Source organism: Castanea sativa, chromosome 4 (genome assembly GCF_040712315.1).
Source record: "Castanea sativa cultivar Marrone di Chiusa Pesio chromosome 4, ASM4071231v1".
Classification (NCBI taxonomy): domain Eukaryota; kingdom Viridiplantae; phylum Streptophyta; class Magnoliopsida; order Fagales; family Fagaceae; genus Castanea; species Castanea sativa.
In genome coordinates, this window is record NC_134016.1 from 51,238,356 (window position 1) to 51,261,348 (window position 22,993).

The following is a 22,993-nucleotide window of genomic DNA, read 5'->3' on the forward strand; positions in this document are numbered from 1 at the left end:
TCAATTCGTGATCAGTAGGAAGGCCTACCTTAAAGGTATTGAGCGCCACCTCATCAAAATCACCATCTATCTCATTAAACATCTTCCAGTACCGCTCGGAGTATGCTTTCAATGTCTCCCCTTCCCTCATAGCCATGGATAACAGTGAGTCCAATGGTCGAGGCACTCTGCTACTCCCCAAACGAACCTACAGACCCCGACTTAAGGCCGTTGAACCACCTCATAGAGACAGGTCCCAAGCTAGAGGGGAAAACTTTACACATCAGGGTCTCATTATGAGAGTGCACCGCCATCCTTTGGTTAAAGTGACTCACGTACTCCACCGGATCAGTCCGGCCATTGTAAATGGTAAAGGTGGGCTGGGTGAACCTCCTGGGGAGCCTCCCCTTTTCAATCCTCCGTGAGAACGGCGATTTGGAGAGTTGGTGCAACGCTCGGCTCATAGCATCGTTACCCAAGCCCTTGGAAGGGAGCTTCTTGTGCTTGCGAGCTGGAGGGTCGTCCTCCTCACAAGAGGACGTTGTGCTGGGGGGCGACCATGACCTCGAGTTGTAGCTACTTCCCCGGACCTCCACTGAAGAAGGATTAGATGACGACGATGAATGCTTGCGTCTGACGCGGCGCAGCTTCCTTTTCAAATGTTTAATCTCCTTCTGCATGGCCTTAGCACCATCCTCGTGGGTGGTGCTGCCCCTGCCATGAGTATGGCTCGCCTTAGGGTATTTTGTATGAACGCTTCCCTCTCGATCCCTTCGACGCTCAAGACGCTCGAAAAGATCCTCAGGTTGTGATCTTTGAGACTCTGCATGGTGTGAGCCTAGGCCTGCCATAGTATCCTAGCTCTTTCCAGACTAGATTCCCACAGACGGCGCCAATTGTAAGTGCACAATTGCACCTGGACCCAAATACGATATGATGGGCTCAGGCCCAATGAGCCTTAAACAATGAAATTTGTAGAGTGTGGGCTTGAAATCTATTTTAGAGGTACTGAGAACTTAACAACAGGCTAAGGAGTAAAGATACTTGTAAATAGAAGATGATAATGGCAAATGGACCTCCTTAGACGTAAGCCGAGGACCACTTCTGTATTATTTCTCTTTCTTTCTTAAAGGTTACAATTCTTAATTTCTTTCTTGGTTACTGACTGATTCCCTTTTCTTGGGCCTTCACCCCCTTTAAATACTTCTTCCCTTAGTGCCTTATCCACGTGTTGCTCCAGTCTCCTCCCTCTTAGATATTTCTCCTCTTAATGCTTTGAATAGTAGCCAGAAGTTTCGGTTCTACTGTTTAGGGGTCACTTCCCCATTAATGCAGCCAGGGAGGTAGGTGCAGGGTCTTTAATGTGGAGGTGGCAGCCTTTGCCCATGATATTTTTCTAACATCGGTGTATCTACAAGATTCAAGGGTTCCCCCTTTTAACCAACAGTCTTTCCGGAATTCTGTCTTGACCTTCATAGTGAACCTCCGAGTACTCTTGGGTCTATCCGAGGAAGAACTCACCCTCGGATGTGTTCTCGGACTCTCGGCGTATGGGCCGGTATGCAGTACTAACAAGTTCTTAATTTAAGAATAGGTCGGCCCACCTTGCTAGAGCCCAAAGGCCTAAATGTCTGCTTGAGTCCTTTTACTCCCCACAATATACATATATACATATATATATATATATATATATAACTAAACAAAAATAATTTTATTTTAAAAAAAGATAATGATTTATTTTTTATTTTTTAAATATTATGTTGACGTGAAAAATTGTAGGAACTTCAAAGGCTTCGGTTTATATATATATATATATATAGATTTGAGGCCAATGAAATTGGCGATTGGCAAGTCAAAATTATTTAAAACAGAAAAAAAAAAGCAGCTAAAAATAAATTTTTAGTTATTTTAAAAATTTGTTCCCATTAATTATTTTATAATTTTCTTATTTTGTGTTGAAAGAACCACTGCTCCTTATTTTCTCCCTTCACTGATTACCTCCCTCTTCAGTGAGCTTGGTTCATGCGATGGAGGGAAACACTTGAATCTGAACTTGATATTTCTCCGATCGTTGGTTCAATTAGCTGTTGTTATTTTTTGTTGGGACTCAATAAGCTAATTTCAGTAGCGATCCTGCAACCCTATTGCTTATATGATTGAGCCTTGGCATTGAAGTTTCGTAAGGCTTATTTTTGGCCTTCCCCATGTGTTGGTTCAACCTAAACACGTGGACTGTGTTGGGCCTGTTAGCTGATAAGTTTAGAAAGAAACTCTTTAAATTATTTCTATAAATTTTTATTAAATGTGAATTTTTACAAATTCACTATTAGATAACATTTTTTTATTATATTTTCAAGGACTGCATACTACAAAACAAATCATATTTTCATAGTAAAAAAAAAAATCATAATTTTCAATGCAGTTTGTGCAAAATGTATTGGTGTAATGAAGTAATATCAAAGTTGTTATGCTTTTTTATTCTAAAAAAGAAGAAGAGGTTGTTAAGGTCACTTATAATTTTAGTGTGCCTATTTAAAAATGGTTAAAAACAGGTTAAAAAAAATTTTTGTTCAATTTTTTTAGGGGAAAAAGTCATGCAATCACTATGTACCATTGATGAAAGTTCCAATTCTATTCATTTTAAATTTCCAATTTGATATATGAATAGCATAATCAACTTAATTCAATTGGTCGATTAGGAAGAAAACAATCAAACAAAATTCCAATGGTGGTGCATATGTATAGAAATATGATCCAAATGCATGAATGTTTTATTTAGAGAAATTTGAGACTAATTGTATACTTCCTTCCCTAATACAATCAATAGTATGTTATTGTCTAAACAATATACTGTGATTTGTTTTCATTAGCGGCAATCTCTTCGTTCAATGCACGAATCTCAGTAAATGACTAACCAATGATGCACGGATTCTAATACGTGACTAACACATCAACTTGAGGAAGATGTTGGCTACAAAGTTCTGCAGTTCATCCAACAATGAAGATTAGGAAACTCCTTGGTCACAAAACTCTTGGCGTAAAAACGCAGTAGCTACGAAGAATGTGATGAACTAGAGCAAATTCTGTTTCCGGTCACAATATGCATGTATTATCACTTTGCATCACCTCGTGACAGCTCTTAAAATAATCCTTATATATGTCTTGGATTATGAGAAAAGAAACCCTACACAAATACTCAAGGATGTGCATGTAATCAAATCTGGAAAACTCGATTTCTTAATTCTAAACAGATACAGCTTGTGTCGAGCTTCAACAGTAATTCTCAATAGAAATGATTCTATCGAGACTTCTATCGAGCTTTAATGAACAACACTTCTTTCACTTGTTTCTTGGTCAGATTTGCATGGCTTCAATACTAAACTTGAACACTTGTTTCTAAAAGTACCAAACCCCTTCTAGATCTACCCAATTATAAGTAAAGTTCGTTTTGTCAAATGATTAATCAATTACATAAATATGTTCCTTAAATATATATAAATATATATATATATATATATATATATATATATATATATATATATATATTGTTGTCTAATTTTGCGCCACATATCCTATTTAAGTTTTTTTTTTTTTAATTTTGATCTAGGTGAGTTAATGAGGTGCAAAAGACGAAGGGTCTAATATAAATAAATCATCAAAAACTTAATAAACAAAAAAAAAAGAAAAAAAAAAAGGGTAAACTCATGTGTATATTCAAAAGAAATTGGATTCCAATTGTTGTCTAATTTTGTGTCACATGTCCTATTTAAGTTTTTTTTTATTTAAATTTTTGCTCTAGGTGAGTTAATGAGGTACATAAGACGAAGGGTCTAATAACAATAAATCATCAAAAACTCAATAAACAAAAAAAGAAAAAAAGAAAAGAAAGAAAGAGTAAACTCATGTGTATATCCAAAAGAAATTAAAATTAAAAAAATAAGAGAGAGAGAGAGAGAGAGTATAATTTGAACTCATATATGTGTGTAATTGTAATTTTTTTTAATTGTACCATACATATGCACGGATTATACTTATCTTATACACTAGTTTGGTGTAATAAGAGACAATGGAATTTGACGCTGTATACACTAGGATTTGTTCTTGATATTGTGAAATCGTTGTATGTACTAAAACGTAAAAACTTTAGTATGATTAGCTAGAAAATCATGTTCTTTAAGCGTGAAAAGTCTAGAAGGTGAAAAGTCTAGAAGTAAAACTTTTATGTTCCCACAATGTTTAGGAGAGAAAATTGCTAGCCTCTCATCCTATTAGGACCCTCCCTTATTTATACAAAGGAAAAATGGTCCAATTTTCCTAAGTGTGACTTACTATCCCAAGTATACATAGAACATATGATTATATTGTTTTGTTTTCTAAACTGCTAAAGTTGTTTTTTACTCTAACAAAATTTCTTCCCTTGAAGTTAAATTCACTCAATATATAACTTTTTTCTCCATATATTAATATGTTGTGAAAAGTGCAATTCATGTCAAGTCAAAGCATGTTAGGCCGATTACCCAAAAAAAAAAGTGTTAGGCCTTGGCCACGATCTTTGCTAATAAAAAATTGTGCAAAAATTTCAACATTCATTTGAAGAAAAGAGACATTGGAAATTCTTACCGTCTACATTGGATTTGTTTTTTGACCTTGTGAAATCCCTCTAGTTGGTTACTAGAAAGTCATGTAAGAATGCCTTTTACTATTTTGTGTGTTTCATGAGAGGGAAGAAGGAGATAAGTTAGAGAAAGGAAGAAGATGAAAAAAAATATATATCTATATTATATTTTACTTAATTTTTTTTTTTTTAGTTATCACAAGTCATTTTACTTATATTTTTTCCAGTCATTGAGCTGAAGAAATTATCAATATGAGAACTTCACTTGTCCTATGGATTAAAAAATTAAATTCAAACAACCGGAGTATATGTGAAAGTGACCCTAAGTTGGAGGGTCTTTTGCATTTTGTCATAGTTTACTCACATAAAGATGGTTAAAACATTTGACAATATTTTTTGTTCTTTTTTAAGCCAACAATTTTTTTGGTAAACTCAAGCCAACAATTTGTACTCTTGGCTTGCTGGTAATTTTCCTACAGCAAAACAGATTTGTATGAAAACGATTTAGATCAGTCAAGATGCCAAGGGAATAAAGAAAAGTAAAAGAGATTGATTTTTTGAATTTAAATCTTCATTATAAGTTGTAGAAAAGATTGGAAAAGAAAAATAAATTAATATACCGATAAATCTAAAAATCTTCGTCATTGATTATTACTACTATATATAAACTTAAAATTTGATCCACAACAGCATATACGCTAAATTAAAAATCCGAAAGTTTTATTCGAAATCCAAATAACATTTCTAAATTCAAGAAATGCTAAAGAGTTTTAAATTCTTGTGCGAGCATAATATTTTCTTTTGATAATTTCTGAAGAAAAATTAAAATATGTGTCATTTGAACAGAAACTATCAGGCCCAAATACCTATAATTAAACACAAACCATGCACACAAACAAAATGGAGCTCTATAGATGTTATTTTTTTTTGGTTGCAAATTTCATTAATCCAGTTGAGTAAAATAACATCAAATTGGAACTACCAAAGTTTGCCTGAAAGTGACCCAAAGTTGAGAGAAGGTATTCGGTCAAAGAAGCAATGTCCAAGTCGTTGTGATTGTTATTAATTTTAGTGAGGTTATTCAAAAAAATGGTTAAAAACAGTTTACACTAATTATTGTTATTATTATTATTATTATTATGGGTAAAATTCATCCCACCAATATGTAGTGTTGATGAACTTCCAATGCCACTCATTTTAAAGTTCCAATTGGATATATCAATAGCGTAATTAACTAAATTCAATTGGTCAATTAGGAAGAAAATATCAACTAAAATACTAATGGTTGTGCATGTATTTTTTTTTACCTGGAGAAACTTAGGACTTATTGTACACCTCCTTTCCCAATACACTCGACTCTCTTGGGGTATTCCCTAGCGGTTTTAAAGATTATTGACCTGTGATGCAGACAATGAAGAAATGCAAAATTATACCCAAAAAATTATAAAACTTATAAAAATAAAAACAAAATGGAGCTCTATAGAGGTTTTTTTTTTATTTTTTATTTTAAATGAAGTGGAGCTCTATGAGTTGAAGCACCTCTGATTCAGTACATTCACATGCTGACATACACTGATATCTACACAGAGAAGGTAATGCTATTTGCCACTAAGTCATGTGTGGAAACATATTAACAACTATTGTTACTGCTCAATCAAACATCACAACAACATATTGGTAACTGAATCAAAGCAGCGGACTGCAACAAATTGGTAATTAACTCTGCAGCTGTCTTGACACATGAATGGGCACAGCAGTGAGCATGCGTTTGTGCCTTTGTGGTTGAAATCAATGAAACATTGAAATGAGAGGCCTTTATCAAATATGCCAACGTGTTGATCATTGCTACAAACTAATTTAGACTCCAGATCTTTACACACAACTTGTTCACAAACAAAATAAAAAAATTTCTTGACAAGTCAAAAACTTAACAAGCAAACCTTGACCAGAAATGGAACAGATGGTGTAAGTGTCAAAATTCATAAACTTTTGTGACAGTGAAATTCTATCACACATTCAAAATAAAGATGGATCAAAAAGACTTGCTTCTATGTTGGTTCTATGCTAGCATGCATATAGGAATTCGAGAAAGATGAAATCAACAAGTCTGTCTTATTAAAAAAAAAAAACCTAAAATAATTGTTAAGTTATTGTTGACAGGGAGTCCCTCTCTTTTTTTCCCCCCTATTTTCATTTACAACTTATTTTGTGTTGGTCTTCATGTATTTTTCATTTTTGGTTTTTTAGGTTTTGAAAGCAAGGCATTAGGATAAGATGTACCCTAGGTATCTTGTAGAAGTAAAAACAAATAAGATGAACCATCGAGGTTGCCTGATTGAAATCTATACTTTGCTTTTACTGCTGACTGCTAGTGAACACAGGCGGCTCCTTTGATGACGACCATAGAGGTGGTTGGCAACTAATACCAATTACATATGTTCATCATTCTACTCTACCAAATAATTCAAGTCATTTAAATCAGTCATAAGGTTCTCTTTAATTAAGAACTGCATATCTTCATCCAACAAATCTTGCATCCTTAGTTTCAGATAAGAATCAAAATTTTAGATAGTAGTAAGCAAATTGTATCTCCTCAAATCCACACAATTTATCATCCAATTCGTACCTTAAGTTTTGATATATATTGAAACTGTCTTACAATAACTCTGGCTCTTCAAAAACGTCATAGAAAATCTCTTCAACAGTCAACATCACCTCCTTTCTGCTTCAAGAGTTCCTTGATCTCTGCAATGTCCTGTGCAAAAGTGCTGAAGATGATTCTGCACACCAGAGCCCCCTAGACCAAATTTGACCAATATAATCACCATTCCACCTAATTATATTGCACAGGAATTCTTACAAAAAAATTAAGTAAAGCAAACTGAGTCCCATCCTTTGCTAATCGAACAAGACAGTCAAGTATGCCTACATGATTCAAATAGCTTTCGTATGTGTTAAATCTGTACAACCAGGGTAATCTTTCACTTGCTCCATATTTAGAGATAACCAAAGGATTCACTGGAGATAGAGGAAGGTGAAAGAAAAGATAAACAATAATATTCTAAGAAAGTAAAATTTACATAAAAACATACAGTTAGACAACCTTATCAATCAGTTATGAGGAGAAAAGAATCAGCTTTTATTCAAAGCAATATGCAATAGGATATACCTTGTGCTGAAGCATTTTGGTCTAGATGAGCAAAGAATCTGCAATGTGAGAAAAGCGATCAGCATCTTGAAGAAAATATTATTAAAATGAGCAGGCAGTAATCTATCATAGAGAAAACTTAACTAATTATGTCAGAATTATCACGCCATTAATGTTAAATAAAATGCAGCTATAAGAAATGATATTTTAATCCTACAGTTCCTAGAATGCAATTGTCGCATGTGATATACAAAATCATATGCAAGTACTAATAGAACAAAATCCATTTTCGGTTCTGTAGTAACCTGATCAAGGAGCTTTGCATTAAAGATAGTCTCAGGATTGAGAATGAAATTGAAATGTCTCCAAAAAACAATGAGTTCTAGTTTTAGTTTTTTTTTTTGGTTCAAATTTATTAAACATTTAACTTATGAAAAGCTGGATGAATCATGAATGCATCTATACGAAGTTAGAAATAGCACCAGTTAAGAACAAAATGCAGGAAAATTGTTAAGGTTATCTGGAAATGCACACTAATATCCACATGACTCCACTGACAAAGAGTAAATCATATCACGTTGAATGTGCTAAAATGTCAAGAAATGGGTAAAGGAGAAATCTATCACGGAGGCCTTTTAGCCAAACCCAGGAAATCGCAATTAGAAGCTTTATTGATTTGATAGTTAGAAATCCAATACATCTGTCAGGGGATTCAGGTAGGCAGAACAATTTAACTTTGTAAGAGAATGTACAGAAATCAAAACAGCTAGAGATTTAGAATGAACCGATACAATAAAGTTTTTAGGTATGAATAATTTTAGGTGAACACTTTTCTTAACAGGGGAAAAAAAGACAAATTTACCTATAGCCTCTGATGGAGTATAAGTGGGACATCGGCTAGCACACCATTAATAGAGAAGTTGCCATTGTCAATGTAATTCAAGAACTGAGTTACTGGATCATAACTGTAGTTGACACTAAGTGGAACATCATTTGCAAAATCTTCTAGCTCTTCTTCATGACCTAGTAAATAATCAATTTCATCTACATGCCATAAATAAGCCTTGAAAACAAGATTTACAGAGGCAAATGTCTTGACAAATTTAAGATTCTTTAAGAGAGACCATAAGTCTGGTTGGTTGAAGGCTCAGTCTCATCTTGTCCTAGGAACTGAAAGACCAGTTTTGCCATTTTGAATTAAATCATGCAGTAATTCTTCTTAGGAAAGCAACCTCTGGTGGTGAAATATAATTAACAATTACACTTTTAGATACAGAAAGTATAAAGCTTCTCATACTCAAATTGTGTTGAGCGAAGAATTGATCATTCTGCACAAGTATTAGAACAACAAGGTGGGTCAAATGATAACTGAGCAAATAGATCCTACATGTTTAGAGAACCATCTTACCAATGATAAGAAGAAAGAAGATCCAATCAAAAATTTAAGAAGGAATTGTGATCTTTTATTTACCTGAATGTTCAACCAGAAACCTGGTGGCGTGAACACTGAAGCCACATTTTTAATAGTGTGAATTTGGAATGCATTGCCATCAAACTTATTAGTTTGAGAGAAAACTCCTTACAGGAAGAAATACAGAAATTATCATTAATTGTTAATGCAAAATATTATATGAATTATATCCTGTTGATGTTTGATATAAATAAAAGGGATAATCTGAATTGGTACTTGTGGCCATGGCACTAAAATTGTGGACACATCTAGGTATGCTTCCAAATAGCTTATTATGTGAAAGGTCCAAGATTTGGAGCGATGTTAGAGAACATAGTTCTTCTGGGATGTATCCCTAAAAATTATTTGAGCGAAGGTTAAGAATCACCAAGCTTGAAAGTCTATGTCCTATCCATGAAGGTATGCTTCCAACAAAATCATTCTTAGCAATATCAATGGTCACCAACTCTTTACAATTTTTTTTTTTTATGTTTATTTTTTTCAGTTGACTATTTTTTGACATGCCAAACAGATTTGAAACAAAAATCTTTAATAAATCATTGCAAACAACATTAGAATCACAACAAAACACCACAGAGAATTAAATTTACCCCACAAATTCTACGTTACCTAATTGGTTAAATCACCAATTCAACAAAATCCTATTTCACCTAGACCCAAATCCCTCTGCAGCAAACCTAATTTTATCAACATACACGTATACATCTAGGTACCCACCCAAATAGATACAGACACGCATATACAAGATTACAGTTCAGATTCTTCTAATGTGCAGTAACTTCATGAAAGGGAAACAAATCTCAAAGAAAAAAGTATAGAGAGCTGAGAATCGTTTATCTCAATGTATCACAAAATATGAACTTTTGCAATCGATAAATCCTGTATGTTACATTTAAAGCAACTCACAATAAAGAGCTGGGAGTCATAAAAAAAGATTTGTCATAGTTAAACCCAAGCTCCTAATCAAGTCTGTTACTTGCAAGTTGCAACACTATGTGTCACCAATATGTTACTAAGACTTAAAAGAATAATGCAGCATAATTAAGGAAATAGACAACTCAATTTCCATACCTTTCAACTAAATCAAGAGTATCAATGTCTGGAGGTAATATAAGAGACTTGGATGTCAAAGGAAGAAAACCTCTTAGTGCAACGCCTCTATCAAACCACGAAGCCCAAAGATACACACTGAATAAGCCAAGCAACCGTATATACCAACCTATCTAGAGACACAGAATTCAAAATTACAAAACAATAACATGTATTTATTAATTCACTTTTTAGAGTTGAGTTAGATTTTGGGATGTTGTACCTGACCAGCATGGAGGGACATGACCCACAATCCCTCCAATTCTTCATGGTGATAAAAGCTACTTTGGTCATTTTAGAAATTCCCATAAAATTCACATCCACCATGAACGTCACCTCATCCAATCCCTCTCTCTCAAATTTTCTTCAATTTCAAATATTTCTCTCTGATTGGACTCTATGCCTTCCATGAGTGTGATCTAAGAGGTTTAGTCACAAGACATGGAACCATATAGAAATTTTCTGAAGCAAAAAACTATAGCATACTAGCACACTGTGTGTCATATCACCTATTTCCCAATGAACATCGAAGGTTGAATTTTTCACTAGGGACAAAGTAGACTTTCGAGATGCACTCCTCTATAGCCTATGCTTCCTTCTTAGATACTAGTTGCAAGGAATCCACCAAATAGCCTTCAATTTGTAAAAAAGCGCATTTTTAGTTTGCCCAGATATGCAGAAATATGTTGTCTTTTTTATTGAGACTTTACAGAGTGATCACTAAGAGACTCTAAAGAAAAAATGGGCATTATTGCAAGGTATTGAATATTACTTTTAACAAATCAATTACTTTTATGAACTAAAATGTAATTTTACACCATTAATCTATAGGAATAATAAAACTACAACTTGGATTGTCGTTGATGTTCACAAGAAGAAACATCATATTCATAAATTCTAATGGAGTGAATTTAGCAAGAAACACAAGAATTAATCAGCTTGAAGATGATAAAGAAATAATCAAACTATTGATTAATATGATTACATGATGTTTGCACTAAATATTAAGAATCTTACAACATTTACTTACAATGCTACCAAGTTTGTGCCACTAAACCTGTAACCTTGTACCCTAGGTGATCCAAGAATTGAAAGTACAAAAATCTCCACTGCTTGTTCAACAATAAAGGACCCCATACAACCCAAAAACCAACAACAAATCCAAGTGCCATGCTCACATAAAACCAATCCACATCGACTCCACTAAAAGCCTTGCATTCTTTCTTTTCAGTGTTAGGTTGTACATCCTTTATAGTACAGTTATCAATAAGTGGAGGTCCACAAAGTTTGTTTCCAAAAAAATTGGATGCATCAAGACTTTGTAGCTGAGTGCTTGAAGGGATTTTCCCAGTCAAATTGTTGTTTGACAAGTTCAAGTGACTTAAAAATGTCAAACTTGACATACTTTGAGGAATTTCACCATAAAGTTGGTTGCTTGAGAAATCAATAGACTCCACTGATCCCAAATCACCTATTTTCTCAGGAATTCTTCCGGTCAAGATGTTAAATGACAAATTCAATGATTGTAATCCTTTGAGACGAGTCACTTCTTCAGGGATCTCTCCTGACAAATTGTTGTTGGAAAGGTCTATAATTTTTACTAGTCGAAGAGTGGTGGAATACTCAAGATCTTTTCCCTTAATTGCAACCAATTGACTTTCAATAGGCGCAGAAAAATATTCTGTTGTCCCATAGAATGAAACAAAGGGATAATCTAAACTGTTACTTGTGGCCATGGCACTAAAATTGTGGACACATTTAGGTATGCTTCCAAATAGCTTATTATGTGAAAGGTCCAAGATTTGGAGTGAAGTTAGAGAACAGAGTTCTTCTGGGATGTGACCGTGAAAATTATTTGAGTGAAGGTGAAGAATCACCAAGCTTGAAAGTCTATGTCCTATCCAAGAAGGTATGCTTCCAACAAAATCATTCTTAGCAACATCAATGGTCACCAACTCTTTACAATTTTTCAAAGACGATGGTAATTTTCTTGAGAATCTGTTGTTGTCTAGGTGCAAATACGAAAGATAAACCAAAGATCCAATGGAGGTAGGAATACTACCAGTGAAATTGTTTTTCCCCAAATTTAAGGCATACAAGTTTTTCCACATCATCCAACAATTACTTAATTTCCCTGATAAAAGATTTTTTCCAAGATTGAGGGACACCATATTTTTGGGCTCATTCATCTTGTAACACAAAAAGTGAGAAATAGATCCGGATAGTGAATTGTTAGAAAGATCAAGAAAGGTCACATTAGAGGATATACAAGGTAACAGACCTTTGAAGCGATTTGAACTCATATCAAGTACTGAACCGGACATAATCATTGGGATATGTGGAATCTCTCCATAAATCTGATTATGAGAGATATTTAGATAAGAAAGCCGAGAAGTCAAGTTCCAAAAGGAAGGAGGAACTGCATCTAAAATCCTTGTGTTGGATATGCCCAAGGTCAAAAGTTGCCTTTGTGAACAGAGCCACAAAGGAAATTTCGGCCCTAAATTCCATGATCCCAAACGTAAATGGTTGAGTTGAAAAGGAGGGGTCCAATTGTCACTTACTTCTAAAGTCAGTCGGTTCTCAGCCGCAACAAGTGTTTTCAATCTCATTAAACTGGCAAAATGAACTTCTAAAACCACACCCTCCAGCATATTAAAACCAATATTCAGAGACTCTAATTTTGAAAGTTGTACAAAAATTTGAGGGAGAGTTCCATTAATTTGATTACTCTGAAAGTCCAAGGATCTCAAGGATGAAAGATTTCCTATAGACCATGGAATTGGACCTGAAATTGAATTATACCCCAAAGAAAGAATGACCAGATTTTTAAATTGCCCAAGTTCATCAGTCAAATGCCCAGAAAGTTGATTATAAGATAAATCTAAGATATCTAGTCCATTTGAAACACATCTGGATAAACTTTCAAAGATTTCAGATATCTCTTGACTCAATTTGTTACTAAACAATTTAATTTTCCTTAAGTTGCAGAGATTACCTAAAGATCTTGGTACCTTTCCTTCAAATTCATTCTCTGACAAGTCTATGCTAATGGCAGATGTTAGGTTTCCAATGGCACTAGAGATTGTACCCTGCAAAAAATTTTGCATGAGGTTGAGGAACTCAAGATTACTAAAACTGTACAGCCAATTGGGAATTGAAGAGTTGAAAGCATGGTGAGATAGATCGAGGTGCCTAAGTGAAGTCAAGTTCTGGAGATGAACAGGGATTGGACCTTGAAACTGATTCCAAGATAGATCAAGAGAAACCAGATTATGAAGACGAAAGACCCAAAACAGAATCGAAGTGTTTTCAAAACGGTTGAATGAAAGATCAAGGGTGGTGAGAGATGAGAAGTTAATACTACTGGGTATAGGTGGTGGAATGAAACCAGAAAGGTAGCATTGTAAGAATCGCAACTCTGACAAGGAAGGGAGTTTGTTTATCTCCTGTAGCCAATCAGAGGCTTGGCTAAGGTTTGCATAACTCAAATCAAGGTGTTGTAGTAAAGGAAGACCAGAGAGCCATTGAATGTTCTTCACATATAAATTATAATAATAATTATTATTATCATAATAATTATTATGTCCAAGATTGAGATAGCGCAAATTAGAGAGATTCCCAAGTTGATGAGGAATCAATCCCACAAATCCCGCACCGGAGAGATTAAGATATCTTAAGCTCCCCATTGAACCGAGGAATTTGGGAATTGGAATACCACCAAAATTACTGTAGCTGAGGTCCAAGTAAATCAAGTGCTTCAAATCAAGTAGAGAAGGGTTTAACTGACCACCAAACCTTGACCTCTGATAAACTTTGTATTGAGGTACCCACTGGTCGTATTCATATTGGGCATCAAAAGTTCTAAGATCGGGGTCATATAGAGGACGAAAAGTTCTGAGACGGAGTTGGAGGACATGACCGGTGCGGTTGTGGCAGACAACACCGACCCAGTCACAACAATCCACGTCAGATGCAGAAGCAGCCCAAGAGGCAAGGCGGTTAGAAGGATCTGTAAGGTGTTGCTTGAAGTTGAGAAGGGCGTGTCGCTCGCTTTCAATGCAACGAACCTCAGAGTCAAAGTCAGAGTCAGAGTGGGCAGTGCAGAAGTTAGGAGGAGGATGAATAGTGAGCAAACAAAGGAGAAGGGTTAAAGTAACAGCTCTCATCATCGGGCTTTTATAAAAATTATAATAATAAAACTGATGATATATGATTTTGTTATGTTTGGTACCAATGGCATAGGACTTATTTATAGGAAGCGGGGCCATCTATCCATCCATCCATCTTATTGTATGGTGCTCGAGAGTTTGTTTCAATTTCATCCACACATTAGGGATTGACTGAGTAAGTCTCGTAGATGGGACCCTCTATTTGTAAGCCCTTATGTTCAATTGGATACATGTCAATTTTCTATCTTTATGAAAGTGCAACGCATTTTACACGGTAATTTGACTAGTCAGTACTCATTCATTACTTATATCAAAATTCTACAATCTTTAAAACAGAATATGTCCCACCGTGACTGAGTATTATGGCAGTGAATTGTGATTGTTTAGCAACCAAACTTTTAAAGGGATAAACTAATAATAATAACTGGTCGTTAATTTGTGCCATGCACAGATTAATTGAACAAAAATTTTAAATTTTAAATTTGCCTAAAGTTATGATCACTTGAAAAAATAAATTACAATTTAAGAGGAAAAAAAATACTAACACCAATAATGTTAGGCATGCCATGTCTATTATCAATGTCATCCTTTCTTTAATAACAATTTACGTCTCAATCATTTTTTTAATATAATATAATCCCTCCCATTGTTCAATTTGTTTGCAAAATCCTGGATTTTTTCTTGCCATATAAAATGCAACCAAAAAACTCAAAAATAATAAAATAAAAACTATAGAAGTTTTTACATAGAAAAAAATAATTAATTACACTCAGAAAAAAAGTCATTAATCTAGAGCAATAGGTTTTGGAAAAGATTTTTATTTTTTATTTTGAGAATCGGAAAAGCTAATTTAGTGTTATAAGCAATAATTATAATATTTTAGCACGTAGAAGAACAACAAAAAAAGGCGTATCAGATGAATAAATTGACTTTGTTAGAGATTATAAGACAAATAAATTCATTGGAAAGAATAGATTTCGGAATATACATGAATGTAAAAAAAAAAGAAAAATGAAGTACCAGTTGAAAGGTCATAGAGTTTTAATCTAGATAGAAGACGACCAATCTAGAAAGCACTAGGAATGCTCCTATTATTTGTATAGCCTTGGCTGCCACCTTCTTGCCTCTCATCTACTTATGATTCCAACTTTTATTCTTGGCGAGAAAAAGGAGCTCTTGCTTTTGAGTAATGTAATTGAGAAAAATACCACAAGAAACATATCAACACCCTTTTTGGTTCTTAAATAATACAAATTTATAAGGTTAACGCATAACCTAAGCTTGTTCATCAAGATTCAAGACCCAACAATGTAAAAAACAATATAAAAAATAGAGTAAAAAATTAAAAAAAAATTGTCATATTTTGGGCCCTTATTTAGGTTCATTTGGATTTATATCAATTTTCTAAACTTAACACAAAAAGAGTAACATATTTTAGACATGATTTTGATTCATCATTTGTGATTAATCCCACTATGTTTACTTGTTTAGACGGGATTTTGACTCGTCATTTTTTATAAATTGGACTATGTTTACTTGTTTACATAATTTGTGATAGCTATTTCCATTTTAAAACTTTTATCTTTTTCATCTTCTTTTTTTATAAGAAAAACTTTTATCTGTTATTTTTTTTTTCTCTAAAAATGCAAAAATCATAGGTGAATCCCTTCATGACTACCTCTAATATTTCAAACATGGGATGAAACAAACAATCAAGCCAATATTCATTTTTAAGCTGATATCTTAAGATACTTTGTAGCTTGTAGGCAGGGAATGGATCTCAAAGTGCCACGAATTAAACTACCCTATGAATTAACACAACAGATTCCTATTATTATTGATCAACTACTAATCAAAATAAGCTAGACATATAAGTTATACATTACAACTTAATTAGATTTTTTTTATAACAACAACTTAATTAGTTGATTTGTTGGCTTGTTACTAATTTTAGAGAGGTTACTCAAAAAATGAAGTATTGTCCTAATCTACCGATTGAATTTAGTTGACTACGCTATTATTATATCCAAATGGAACTTTAAAATAAGTAGCATTGGAAATTTCATCAATATTGCATATAGGTATAAAAAAATTATACAAAACATATATATATATATATATATATATATATGTTTTGTATATATTTTATGAACATGTCATGGATATGAGCCAATTTTTTGATGTTAGGTAGTAATGGCCTCCTGTCCTAAATTCATTTAAGGCACTATTTGTGGTTTAACTTAATTTCAACATTCCCTAGAAAATGAAGTTTATATATCTCCAAAAAATAAAAATAAAAAATAAATTTTTTTTTTCAAGGATTGCATATTTTTTTGATGTTAGGCGAAATGAAGTGGTGTCCTAGTTATTCTATTTATTAGCTATGTTAGTGGTCTTATTCACAATTGACAAAATTTTTTATTTGAAATTCATGCCAAAAATATATATGATGAAACTTCTAGTTGGAAAAGAAATTGATATCTTGAATTTCAAATATTCATTATAAGTTGCAGAGAACATTGGAAAAGAAAAATAAATTCATATGAAAATAAATCTAAAAATGTTTGTCAATGATTATTATTATTACTATTATTTTTTGCAGCCAGTCATTGATTAATTATTAATGTATATAGACTTAACTGGAATTTTGATCCACAACAAAGTATATATTAAAGATTGAAGCAATTACACATCCCAGTGTGCTTTTGTTGCTTAGTTCTAAGCTATTGTTATGCTACTTGTCCGTGTACATTGTTTCATTGCAAACTAAATTAAGCATCGTTTAGACTATTTATTAGTTACGAACTTTACCACATGTTGTTTGGTGATAGGCTATTAGAGTTGGCAAGAAGTTTTGTTTGTTGACTTGAGCTTAATCAGTTTTTAATGCTTTAAATTTGTCCCACGCATTAGGGATTTGGCGTAAAGCATTGACTCGGTGAGTCTTGTATATGCGACAATTTTGTGGGACTTTAATAGGTTCATTTTTGGATACATATATCATTATTTTTTAGAGATAATTACAATATGCTGCTAACCTCGCAGCTCGAACCCTTTCCTCCTAGACCCCCAAACACTTTGTGCACGAGGAAGTGTCAATTCAGCTACAAGCACTTTTCTAACTTGAGAAAAGTGCTATGCAACTTATTTTACAAGGAGCTTTGATTTGTCATCATCATTCATTACTTTATCAAAAAAATTTCAAATATTCAATGATCATTAATATAGAATATGTCCCACTTTGTTAGTGTTTCTATCTTGGAAGTCTTCCTTGTGCTTGGCACAGTTTTCTTAGAAAATATCTCACTAGGAACAAATTTCTTTCCAAGCACACCAAGGTTGAATATACTCTAGTTTTTTCTCCATTTGATAATATATTGTGGAAATTGTCATTCAAATTAATTGAAAATGTGTGATGCTCTAGCACAAAATCTTTCCCAATCAATACTAGTGTGCAACCAAAAGTTCATGAATGTGCAAGTTTCAAAATCTAAATTATTTTGACATACATTGATTTTATTGTTAGTGTTTGTATCTGGGAAGTCATCTAGGCACACTAATGTTGAATATACTCTAGTTCATTTGGATGCATTTCAATTTTCTATTTTCTAATTTGACCAATTGTGCATTGTATTCTAGACTGAACTTTGATTGGCCATCATCATTTATCATTCATTACGTGTATCAAAATTTTTTTTTTTTAAATTTTAAAATTCAAAGGATCATTGAAATGGTAGGTTCAACTCTGACTTTAAGTCGTCAGGTATTACTATAGTTTTTATTTTTTATTCAATTGAAGGTTCTATTTGGAACCATAGAACATATATATAATAGCGAAATTTATATAAAAATAATGGGTTCCAGTTAGTTTAACTAATAAAGTCTCTTATTATCAAATAAGATATTTGGAATTCAAATTTCAAACCCCACCTACATAAAAAAAAAACCTTTTTTTTTTTAGAATCAAATAATTTTCAGTTGTCGGGACATAAAAAACTAATTGATATCTTAACTTGATGATATAAAGGCATAAGTTTAAAAAAAAAATTTAGAAGAAAATTCTATCGTATTCATAAAAATACATAATGATAATAATAATAATGGATGGAGATGGTTATTAACTATTTTTTGTGATCTTATATTCTTATTCACATTTAAAAAAAAAATAAAAAAAAAAGAGGTTCAAAACAGTTGACATACAATTTTATGTTGGTTAAATTCAAGCCACTAATATGTACCACGAATAGAGGAGACTTCATATTCCACTAATATATAAATACTTAATCAACTGGACTGAATATGTTGATTAGGAAGAAAAACAATAAAAATAAAATACCAGTGGTGTTCTATGTAGAAACGTGGTTCTAAATCTTATGCATGAATCTTTTAGATAGAGAAACTTGGGAGCAAATGGAAACCGCCTTACCTAAAACAATTAATATCCCGCCAAAAATTTTTAATTCAAGAAATAATAAAATGGAATTCTAATCGTGAAATAGATTTTAATTAATATGCCAAACACAGAACAAGTATGTCCTCTCACAAATCACAATGACAGTTTGGTTTTAAATTTGCTTATGATCCCTACCAATATATATTAGAAACTTGTTTTTTCACTAATTTGCTGCTTTTGCCAGCAATAAGCTTAGGCTTAGTAGAAAATTGTAGCCATTGTAGTTAGTTAGTTAATTCTTGTATATAAAACAGAGATGTGTATTATTTCACTGCATTAATGAGAATTGCGATCACATTCTCTAAATTGTTCATTTATACACTAATTACAAATCCGAAAAATTTATTCAAATTCTAAATAACGTTTCTGTATTCAAGAAATTAAGTTCAAAAACCTTAAAATTTTTGGGCATTAATACTTTTTTTTTTAATTTCCAAGGGAAAAATTAAAATATTTGTCATTTGAACAAAATCATTACTAAGATTAAACACAAACTATACTCACAGCACAAGAATTTCAAATAGTATTGTCCTCTTGTACTGAATTCATTGTAGAATAAAGCACTATTGGTGGTTTAACCAATTTCGACTTTCCCTAAAAATCAAAGTCCATCTTTCTCAACAACAAAAAAAAAAAAAAAAAAAAAAAAAAAAAAAGGAGAGATTTTACAGGGAGTGCATAACGTATGATGAAACGTCTAGTTCCACTAATTTTAAAGTTCCTATTACAGATATTAATAGCTTGATTAACTGGATTGAATCCGTCAATTAGGAAAGAATAATGAAAATAAAATTCCAATGGTGACATGTACAGAAATATGATCAAAAGTCTTTTAATTACTTTAATGGCATTTTTGGCTCTTCTTTATACATTAGGAGGATTGAGGACACCCTCCCCATGTTGTAACAATTGAATTATTAAATACAAAAAAAAATCCTTATGCATGAATGTTTTAATTAGACTTAAAAATCAGTTGGAAAGTGGAAACTATCTTACCTTAAATAATTAATATCCTGCAAGAAAATGTAATTCAAGAATGATCAATTGGGGTTCTAATCATATAATAGATTTTGGTTGGGATGTCAAACACTTACAAGTAAGTCCTCTCACAATGGCAGTTTGTCATTAAATTTTCTTATCTTGTGATCCATACCAAAAGATATTTATAACATGTTTTATAATCTGTTGCTTTTGCAGCTTTATAATTTGCCAGAAATAATAAGAGTAAAAATGGAAATGATGGCATAGCCTTGAAAATTAATGAACCTTTGTGATGGGGTACTTTATCATGCATACAAAATAAGCATAGGTTTTTTTTTTAATCATTATTTTTTTTAAAAAGCTATTGCTATTGTGTTCATCCTTATAGAAATTTAAGTGTAGATTAAATTTTTGTTTTGTTTTTTTCCTATTCCTTTTTTCTTTAATTCCTTTATAATTTCTTCTTTTGTGTTGGTTTAAAATTTAAATGGATTTTTTCTCAAGCTTTAGAGCATGGACTTTAGATATGCTGTTCAACTTAATTAGTTTTTTTTTTTTTGTAACAACAACTTAATTAATTGATTTGTTGGCTTGTTACTAATTTTATTTAGGTTACTCAAAAAATGAAGTATTGTCCTAATCTACCAATTGAATTTAGTTGACTACGTTATTATTATATCCAAATGGAACTTTAAAATAAGTAGCATTGGAAATTTCATCAATATTGCATATAGGTATAATAAATTATACAAAACATATATATATATGTGTGTGTGTGTGTGTGTGTATGTATATATATATATATATATAAATGTTAGTATAAAATAGGTAACAAACTAGTGTCATGGGTAGAATGTATTAAAAGTTATATAAAAAAAAAGAAGTCTGGTTAGTGTTTGTATCTTGGAAGTCTTCACTCGTGCTCGATACAACTTTCTCTGAAAAGATCTAACTAGGAACAAATTTCTTCCCATGTACACTAATATTGAATATACTCTAGTTTTTTCTCCATCTGCTAATATATTGTAAAAATTGTTCTCCAAGTTAATTGAAAATGTGTGATTCTCTGGCACAAAATATTTCCTAATCAAAACTAGCCAACAGAATTCAACAGGACAATAGAATTTCCTATCGTATACAGTGGGTTTATTTGATATTGTGAAATTGCTGTAAGTACTAAAATCTCTAGTATAATTAGTTGGAAAGTCATGTTCTTTAAGTGTGAAAAGTCTAGAATGGAAAACTTTTTATGGTCCCACAATGTTTTGGAGAGAATTGCTAGCCGCTCATCCCATTGGGACCCCCCTTATTTATACAAAGGAAAAATGGTCTAATTTTCCTAAGTGTGACTTACTATCCCAACTGCCAAGTATAGACAGAACATATGATATTGACTATACTGCAAACCTCTAACACAAACAATTCAAGCTAAGTAATTCAAACAAACCCTACATAAAGAAATCTTAAAAAAAAAAAAAAAAAAAGGGGTTCAAACGAAAAAATGATATCACCCACCAAAGACCAACATGCCATAATATGTCACTTGAAATTATTAAGAAAATCGTGTTATATGGCAGAGTCATGTGCACCACTTTTTCTTCTTTTTTCTTTTGCATTAAATTTTATTATCATTTCTTCTCTTTCTTTTATTTTTAATTTATTTATTTACTTATTATTAACTCAAGCTTCTTTCTGTTCTTTTTCACGTGGTTTTTCATTCTTCCAAAATCACAATATTTATGGCATTATTTTTTATAACTATTTTATGTGGCATACTATGAATTATTATTTATCACTTTCACTTAAACTCATCATGCATATCCAATGACAGAGCCCATAATTTTTTTTATGCATTCGCCCTCTAGTCCCATTTACTAGCTTTAAGTGCCGAAACCAAGGTAGTGAAGCTTTGAAAGTTTGAAAATCAAGTTGATGGTAAAGGTTTTAGGATTTGGTCACTTTTATAAATAATAATGTTAATGCTTGGTGTGAAGTAGTCTAATTTAATCTTAAATTGACTAACTTCTGTAAGATGGGACCAATTTGGTGATTTACAGAAAAAAAAAAATTTCACTAGTGTAAGGTAGATCATATATGTTGATGAGTAGTTAGAGATTGCAGTGAATTTTGATATAGTGTTCATGCTTGCTGCTTGCCTATGAAGGCATATGTTATGACTCACATTACTCTCATCTTTCATGTGTTCTGTTAAGGCATCTAAATGAGTATTTAATCGAAAACATCAGTGCTATAGTTTTCTTCCATTTCCTTGAACATGTACTTTTAAATGATGACAAACTCTTCAACCTTCAGGAGGCTGCAATAAAAAAGATAAGGTCTATTAAATCCAAAGAGTTCTTTGCATAAAGGTATCATGCAAGATCCATCACAATGTGGTGAGTAATTATGATTGACTCTTAGCACGGTGTGAAAGAAAGGCTTGAGTATAATCACTAGTGAAATCTTTATAGGTGAAGCTTTTGGGGTATGCCAGCGAAGAGGATGACCTCTACTAGGTCTAGGGGCGAAACTAGGATTTCATCATGGAGAGGGCCGAAGGATATCATAAATCTCTTTATATGAGCAAAATTATGTGTATCTTATCTATCATCTAATTCCAAACCCTATATATATATATATATATATATATATATATATATATATATATATATATATATATATATCACCTTTGAGAACAAAAAAATTATATAGCATTTCGAATAAAAATGAGTTCACAAATTGATGATTGTGATGAAGAGAGAAAAATATAGCTTTGGAAAAAAAAAATGCAAATACCAACAACTTCACATGAAAATGGCATTTTAATTTAACACTTTCAAAATTACTCAACATTATGTTTTTTTTACCGTACATATTGACAAATTATCCTCTATTTTCTTTTCTTTTTTCCTTTCTTTTTATAACTGAAATTAGTAAATTAATTAAAAATTTTAAAGAAAAAGATAATAAAGCATATTGTTTCCAATCCGCATTTTTTAGTCAAGAAAATAGAATCATTAATTATCTCAATCCAAAAATTTCCTTCTCTTTTCAAAAACAATTCTAATAGTTTTATATTTTTCAT

General features: G+C 32.3%; 1 protein-coding gene and 1 pseudogene across 11 annotated transcripts in view; both read right to left on the reverse strand.

The window, feature by feature from the left end:
• LOC142631242 (uncharacterized) overlaps positions 1-22,993 on the reverse strand; it is a 62,910-nt gene that overhangs the window by 34,545 nt on the left and 5,372 nt on the right. Inside the window, exons 2-7 of one of the 11 annotated variants that reach the window (XR_012843555.1) lie at positions 10,526-10,935; positions 10,285-10,432; positions 8,605-8,765; positions 7,764-7,801; positions 7,524-7,612; positions 7,138-7,427 (exon numbers count right to left, since the gene is read on the reverse strand). Coding sequence is in view for 5 of the 11 variants with exons in the window: in XM_075805358.1 (XP_075661473.1) it covers positions 7,322-7,391; positions 10,285-10,401; positions 10,526-10,629 (291 nt within the window). In the remaining 6 variants the exon portion in view is untranslated. The other 10 variants (XR_012843554.1, XM_075805361.1, XM_075805359.1 and 7 more) reach the window with 10 other exon arrangements.
• Positions 11,250-14,500, reverse strand: LOC142631238 (receptor-like protein EIX2; annotated as a pseudogene).